General features: G+C 44.4%; 1 protein-coding gene across 1 annotated transcript; it reads left to right on the plus strand.

Annotated features, from left to right (window-relative positions):
- The first annotated feature begins 410 nt into the window (after positions 1–410).
- Positions 411–5288, plus strand: SNTN (sentan, cilia apical structure protein). Its single transcript, XM_081181059.1, has 4 exons — positions 411–594; positions 1446–1480; positions 2637–2776; positions 3694–5288. The coding sequence occupies exons 1-4, from the start codon at positions 479–481 to the stop codon at positions 3850–3852; spliced, it is 450 nt and encodes a 149-aa protein (XP_081037185.1). The 5' UTR covers positions 411–478; the 3' UTR covers positions 3853–5288.
- The last annotated feature ends 1131 nt before the right edge of the window (positions 5289–6419 follow it).

Here is a 6419-nt window from a genome sequence, read left to right on the forward strand (position 1 = left end):
AACAAGTATAAGTCTATTGTAAATAAATGAGCAAATAATAAAGTTTGTTTCTTTTCCCTCCCTTCTTTCGTAAACAAGAGATAAGGCATAAGCATGGTGTCTGCCATAAACATAACGAAAGTTAATTTAGGAGCTAAACTAAATTTGGGGGTGCTGGGCAGATCTTTGCACCCCGGCGCATATGCTAAAGACTCCCCTGCTCAAGATGGTTTTTAGCACCGTGCACTGAAGCAGCCTGAGCCAGGTGTGTTGCACAAGCAGCGATGAGCTTCCTTTGTTAATCTCTCAGCGTAGAATGTCCTCCCGGGCTGATTTATTTTGCCAGCAACTTAGTGACCAGAGAGCCTTCCCATTATTAATAGGCCTGGCTGGTGAGCAGGCTGCACCCCCTTCCCCCTTCACAGCTTGTGTTTGTCTTTTTTTTACAACCTCGGAAGTTGCTAAGAGATCGTAAACAGTGCTCAGGCTGTAGCAAAAGATGTGTGGCTGTGCATCTAGCGCTGCGGACAAAAAGTCATATTCTCTAAATCAGCCGGGAGATGCTCCTTCTTCGAAGAAAGGCACAAATTCAACTTCCAAGAAGATGGCCAAGCCGTAAGTGTTAATCCTGACCTCTTTCCCTCTAACAGGCTCTCCTACAGTTTCCTTGCTCTCTGTGTCTGTGTGAATGAGGTTCCACAGGAGAGGAAAAGACAGAGGTTTCACAGCTTGTGGGCTGGGCTGTAATGAGTTTCTCACACTTCGGCAAAACTAATCATACTGTCTATTAAAATGTTAAATCCTAGGGGAGAATAGGAAAATCCTCCAAGAGCATTTTCTTGATATGCGCTTAAAAAAATTGATTACTTTATTTTTCAAACTTCCTTTTGAAATCCCAGAGCCACTTAGATGGGCTTCTCACTGGGCAACTAGCAAACCCAGGTCGACTCCTAGCCACTAAGGCTAGTAGAGGGAGTAGAGTCCACAAACAGAAGCCGGAATTGTCCAAAATGAGTTGAAAACATCGGAGCCAAGTCCTAAGGGCCAAGGTCCCTTTGCCACCCCCTTATAAAATATTTGGGGGGCTGCCCCCCCAAGTTAATGAGCTTTGCCATTCAAATGGTGTAGGTTGCACCATGTCATGTGATTATGTGGGGCAGGGCTTACCTGCCCCCCAATATTATATTCAAGTTGGCACCCCTGGTTCTAAAGGTCTTTTCTTAAGATGTGTTCAATATACACAGGCACAGATTCTATTATTGCATGCAGCCGAATCTGATTATGTTTTGAGGGGCATTACATTTTTATCCTATATCTCAGAAAAGAAAAGAAACTTTTAACGAAAAGGAGAGTGACCAGCCCAATATTAAAAGCCCTCCCACTATGCTCTCAGATAATAAAAAAAATCATTTCTTGCTACATTGACCACCCAGATATACCAGTAACAATGTCTATTTAATTTCCAGTATTCCAATATCCAAGCAGCTGGCTTCCATAAAAGGTAAGTGAGCTACTCCCCTTGTTTCCTTTATAACATTCATCTATTTTCCTGGACAGGGCAGCATAAAATGCTGTGATGCACATAGCATTTCTAACAACGTTTACTTCTAACCTTATTCTATTGGGCTCACTCCCAGGTTATTGGGGTTAGAATTGCAACCTGAATATATATTGCAACACAGAGCACACACCATTCCCATCCCAAAGCCAAATGTTTTTTAGGTTCTCTTAAGAACGTCTGAGGAAACAAATACATTTTTAGTTGATGCTGAATTTTTTTTTTAATGAGTTGGTATGACGCGGGTGGTGCTGTGGGTTAAACCACAGAGCCTAGGACTTGCCGATCAGAAGGTCGGCGGTTCGAATCCCCGCCACGGGGTGAGCTCTCGTTGTTCGGTCCCAGCTCCTGCCAACCTAGCAGTTCGAAAGCACGTCAAAGTGCAAGTAGATCAATAGGTATCGCTCTGGTGGGAAGGTAAACGGCGTTTCTGTGCGCTGCTCTGGTTCACCAGAAGTGGCTTAGTCATGCTGGCCACATGACCCGGAAGCTGTACGCCGGCTCCCTAGGTCAATAAAATGAGATGAGCGCCGCAACCCCAGAGTCGGTCACGACTGGACCTAATGGTCAGGGGTCCCTTTACCTACCATACATTACTCAGAGGGGAGGACATTCCATCAATGGAGTGTCACCGCTGAGAAGCCCATTCCTGCATCATTACAGAATGAAGCTCTTTCCACACCAGGATGTTAACAAGGCTCCTCTATAGATTTTAAGGGTTGGGCAGGCTCAGGACTATTTTCGCAAAATGGCAACTCTAACCATCAGCCTGAATCACAACCCTCTCTTAGTCTGCAAGTTTGTTCCACTTCTAAGCAGGCATCCATAGTGCTGGGCTCTATTACAGCACACCGGGCCACCGCTAAGGGTCTTCTAAGCCTTTCTTTGAATCCTGCAGCCGGCTCTTCTGCAGGTAGCTCACAACCATCAACACCCTCGCCGTACAAATGCAGTATGCAGTGTCATTGCTGTCAACTGCAGGAAGCTCAGAATAATTTACTCTCGCTGACTCTGGACTCTACTGTTCTTCTTCTTGTTGTTGTTGCTGCTTAAAAAACTGCTTCCGTTGGCCTCCCACTTATTGTATTTCGTCCCTCAGCTCTAGGGAAAGGCTCAGATCTGGAGAAAGCTGTTGCGACAGCAGCCTTGGTTTATGACAACGTTGCAGACACAGAGGGCAAGCTCAGCAAAGCCGAAGCAAAAAAGTTGCTCGAGACTCAGTTTGTGCATTTCATGCAGGTAAGTGGGTTGAAGGAGTGATCAAGCTGGTGTAAAGGGAACATCGGGGGAAGAGACCAAACTCCTCAGCCCTAGGCCAAGAGCATTGCCAGGCCCAGTTGAAAGTACCAATATCACCTTTAATAAAGCCTTAATAAAGCCTCAACTTTCTGGGGTTTAGAATATGTGAAGGAACACCTGCTGAGAGCTACTGGGGGTGAGGAGTTGCATGGCACCCAACATCCCATGGCTAGCTGAACGGGGGCTGGTGAGGGTTTAGGGGCCCAGAATCTGGAATTCCCATTTCTGGTGATCTTCTTATAATAATTTAATAATCATAATTTATTATTTATACCCTGCCCCATCTGGCTGGGTTTCCCCAGCCACTCTGGGCGGCTTCCAACTGAATATTAAAAACAATCTTCTTCTTTGAAGGGTAAACAACATTTGGTGAACAGTTAATCTTATGTGGGATCCTGTTGTTGGTTTTTTTAGTATTATTGCTGCTGTTTTCATTACGTTTTCTATTGCTTTTCTCTTAATACAGTTTTCTATTTTGTCGGCTCAGAGGACCAAAGAGCAGCATATGAGATTTTAGTATAAGCTCCTCTCCAGGCCTTAAAAAAAGCAGTGTGTTTTCAGAGCCTTTCTTCTGGCAACTTCTTCTGACATCAATCCATGTCAGCTGGTCACACATACCCTTTCTTTTCTTTTCCTTTTTTACCATTGCTATTTGTGCCTTTGGCATGCTTGCACCGAACGCATTTGACTGTGTCTGTTAATAGTCTCTTGACGTGCAGCACTTCCCCTTAAATTGACCCTGATTCTGCAACCTATCTAGGAAGCATGTTTTGTAACTGTTCTGCTCTCCCTCATTAGCAGCCGTGATGAAAGCAGCTTCCATATTTTGCCACAACATGATTCACGTTTTTTCACAGGGTCAGGAAACCAAGCCAAAATACCAAGAGATCATTTCTGCTCTTGAGGAGAACAGGGACGGCGAAATTGACTTTGAAGACTTCATGGTTCAGTTGCTTAGCCTCACCCTGATCTCCGATCTCCGGGAAGAGATCCGAAACGTGAAAAAAACAAAGTGATAAAGGATGCTGGATTGAACAGATCTTTTGGGTGGTGGGATGGGGGGGGGAGAAACTAAGGGGAGCATCTTATTTTTATGGCATGTTTCCAGAATGAAAGATAGATCACTGGTATCCTTGGCAGAATTGTGGAGCACAGACGTATGGGTGACTCCCCACTTATGCGGGGGTTTCATTCTGGCACCCTGCGTGCATAAGTGAAAATTCTGTAAGTAGGGAGCACACGCTAAACACACTTTTCATGCCCTCTCTGCCACTGTCTCTCCAATTCAGATAAAAAATGCTGTACCAAAAATATCCGCAATGGGATTGAAGCTCTGGGGGGCAGCTATCCCACACATCAGCTGTTAGGCGGGGAGGCTGAGCAGCCTAAACAAATTCCCACTGTGCCTCCAGTCTCTTTTCTGCCCCCACTAAAGCCCTCTTTGGACTCCAGAGAGAGTCTCCTCACAAGCCACCAGGACTCTCCAGCTCTCTCTCCTGTGCACGCCATTTCCTGGTGTAAATGGAATGATTTAATTTCCTGGCACCACACATATACACAGTCACACACAAGTTCATCACACGCAAATTGGGGGATGCCAGTATTCTAAAAGGCTTTTTAAAAAAAGGTTATCCACCTTCCGTTAGGCTCTAGTGTGACCATCAAGGATCAGATGAGTAACCAACAACCCAAATCTGTGCAGGTTTGCCCATTGAACTGTGGGGCTTATTTGGAAGTAAGGGTGCATTTGGCTGCCAGAGATTGCAATCCTGCGCACTCTAATCAGAGAGCGTCTCATGAAACCTTTGGATCAATAAGCTTTTGAGTACATATGCATAGGTTTGGGCTGTAAGAGCAATTTGCATTTCAATTGCAAGTTAAAGGGCGAAGAAGTATGGCGAAAAAAGAGATACTGGCCCAAATCCAGAGATACTGGTGCACAAGAAGGTGTTGCATGAAGCAAGCAATGGGGGTGTGAAGGCTTTGTGTGTTGGCCCCGAATACCTTACAAGCATTCCCATCCACACCAAGACAGATGAAATGGGAATGTGCACTTTCTGGAGCAATGGAGAAGCCATGAGTTGACTCACATAAGTGTCTTGCCTTTACTGAACTCCACCTGCAACCCCACGTCTGTTAGATTACATACACATTATGCCCTGTATCACGCACTCCCTTGTACCGTCTCCTCCACAAGAACCCTAGCTGGGTGAGCATGTGAAGCAACCTTAAGAGTGGACCAGGTCTACAATACAAATAGTTTCATCTCCTAGGTATATTCATTGACTAGGCTATTGTGTGGGAAATGTATAGGAAAATACCTAGAGTTAGTATTGAGGACTTTGGGTGCTGCAATTAAATGTTGGCTTATTGAGCTGAGTTGAAAGATTATATTGAACCTTAGCCTGATGCATTATAACGAATAAAATTAACGCTAAACCAAGACAAATAACGGTTTATCTATTTATTCTTGTAAAAGGTACAGAGCTGTCAAAAGCACAGAATTTCCTTAATGTTATTTCACATGAAGTACATTCTCAGGCATCCTGAAACTGGTCTATCTTGGCTTTGCCTCTGGACAATTTTGTGACAGCTAGAATCTCTCTTTTCAGATGGTCCATGTTGCGCAAAAGGTAGTGGGGGGACATTTCTTTGATAACCTGTACACTGATTATTCAAATGTCAGGTTTTCAGCTCACAAAGCAGCCCTGAGCGATGATAACTTTGGAAGGCTGCACATTTACTTGGACGTAAGTCCAACTGATCACAGTGGGACTTCTGAAGGATAATGAATGAGATCATGCTGTAGGGTTATTGACAACACAATCCTATGGAGTCCATTCCTTGGAAATAAACTTCATTGTGTCCAGAGATGTTTATTCCCTACTAAGTGTTTAGGAGTGTGGCCTAAATGCCATTGAACGCATTGGGCATCATTCTCAGAAAACACATTTATGAATGATATCGCTAGGTTTGTCCTAAGAGACTGAAACAGTTGGAGGATGTGTCTGGGAGCAGGGAATTCTGAATGCTACCCTTTAGCTTTACCAGCTCCTGTTTATGAAAAGTTTCAGAACTTCAAGCAGAGTGTGTTAGAGCAAATGTCTATTAGTGTAAACACAGTGTGTGTACTTTGTGAAGACTCCAGAGATCTGAAGGGAAGACCCCAGATATTCTTTCCTGTTCTGTGGAATCTGGTCCTCCATGTAGGATGATGATCAGATGCAAAAAGAGAATAGGACTTTTAACAAAATACAGTCGTACCTTGGAAGTCGAACGGAATCCATTCTGGAAGTTCCTGCAGCCAATCGGAAGCCATGCCAGACATTCGGCTTTCGAAAATCGTCTGGAAACCGAAACACTCACTTCTGGGTTTCAATCATTCGGGAGCCGATTTGTTTGGGAGCCAAGGTATGACTTTATAAGGAACCTGTTCAATACAATTCAGAGTTTTTGGCTCTGCCCTGGTTTGCAGGCATGGTCATGGCTGCCTTATGTAGCTGTTTGAATATTGCACTATTATAGACCAGGGGTGGATCTACACACAGGGGTGTATATAACAAAAGGGGGGGAAACGCTATGT

This window comes from Podarcis bocagei (assembly GCF_964188305.1).
Source record: "Podarcis bocagei genome assembly, chromosome: 2".
NCBI classification, from domain to species: domain Eukaryota; kingdom Metazoa; phylum Chordata; class Lepidosauria; order Squamata; family Lacertidae; genus Podarcis; species Podarcis bocagei.

Bases quoted from the DNA above. Each gene is read 5' to 3' on its own strand.
- SNTN (XM_081181059.1), top strand. From the start codon at position 479: ATGTGTGGCTGTGCATCTAGCGCTGCGGACAAAAAGTCATATTCTCTA. The intron at 595-1,445 runs GTAAGTGTTAAT...TTTAATTTCCAG, and splicing joins TCCAAGAAGATGGCCAAGCC to TATTCCAATATCCAAGCAGC. The intron at 2,777-3,693 runs GTAAGTGGGTTG...GTTTTTTCACAG, and splicing joins AGTTTGTGCATTTCATGCAG to GGTCAGGAAACCAAGCCAAA.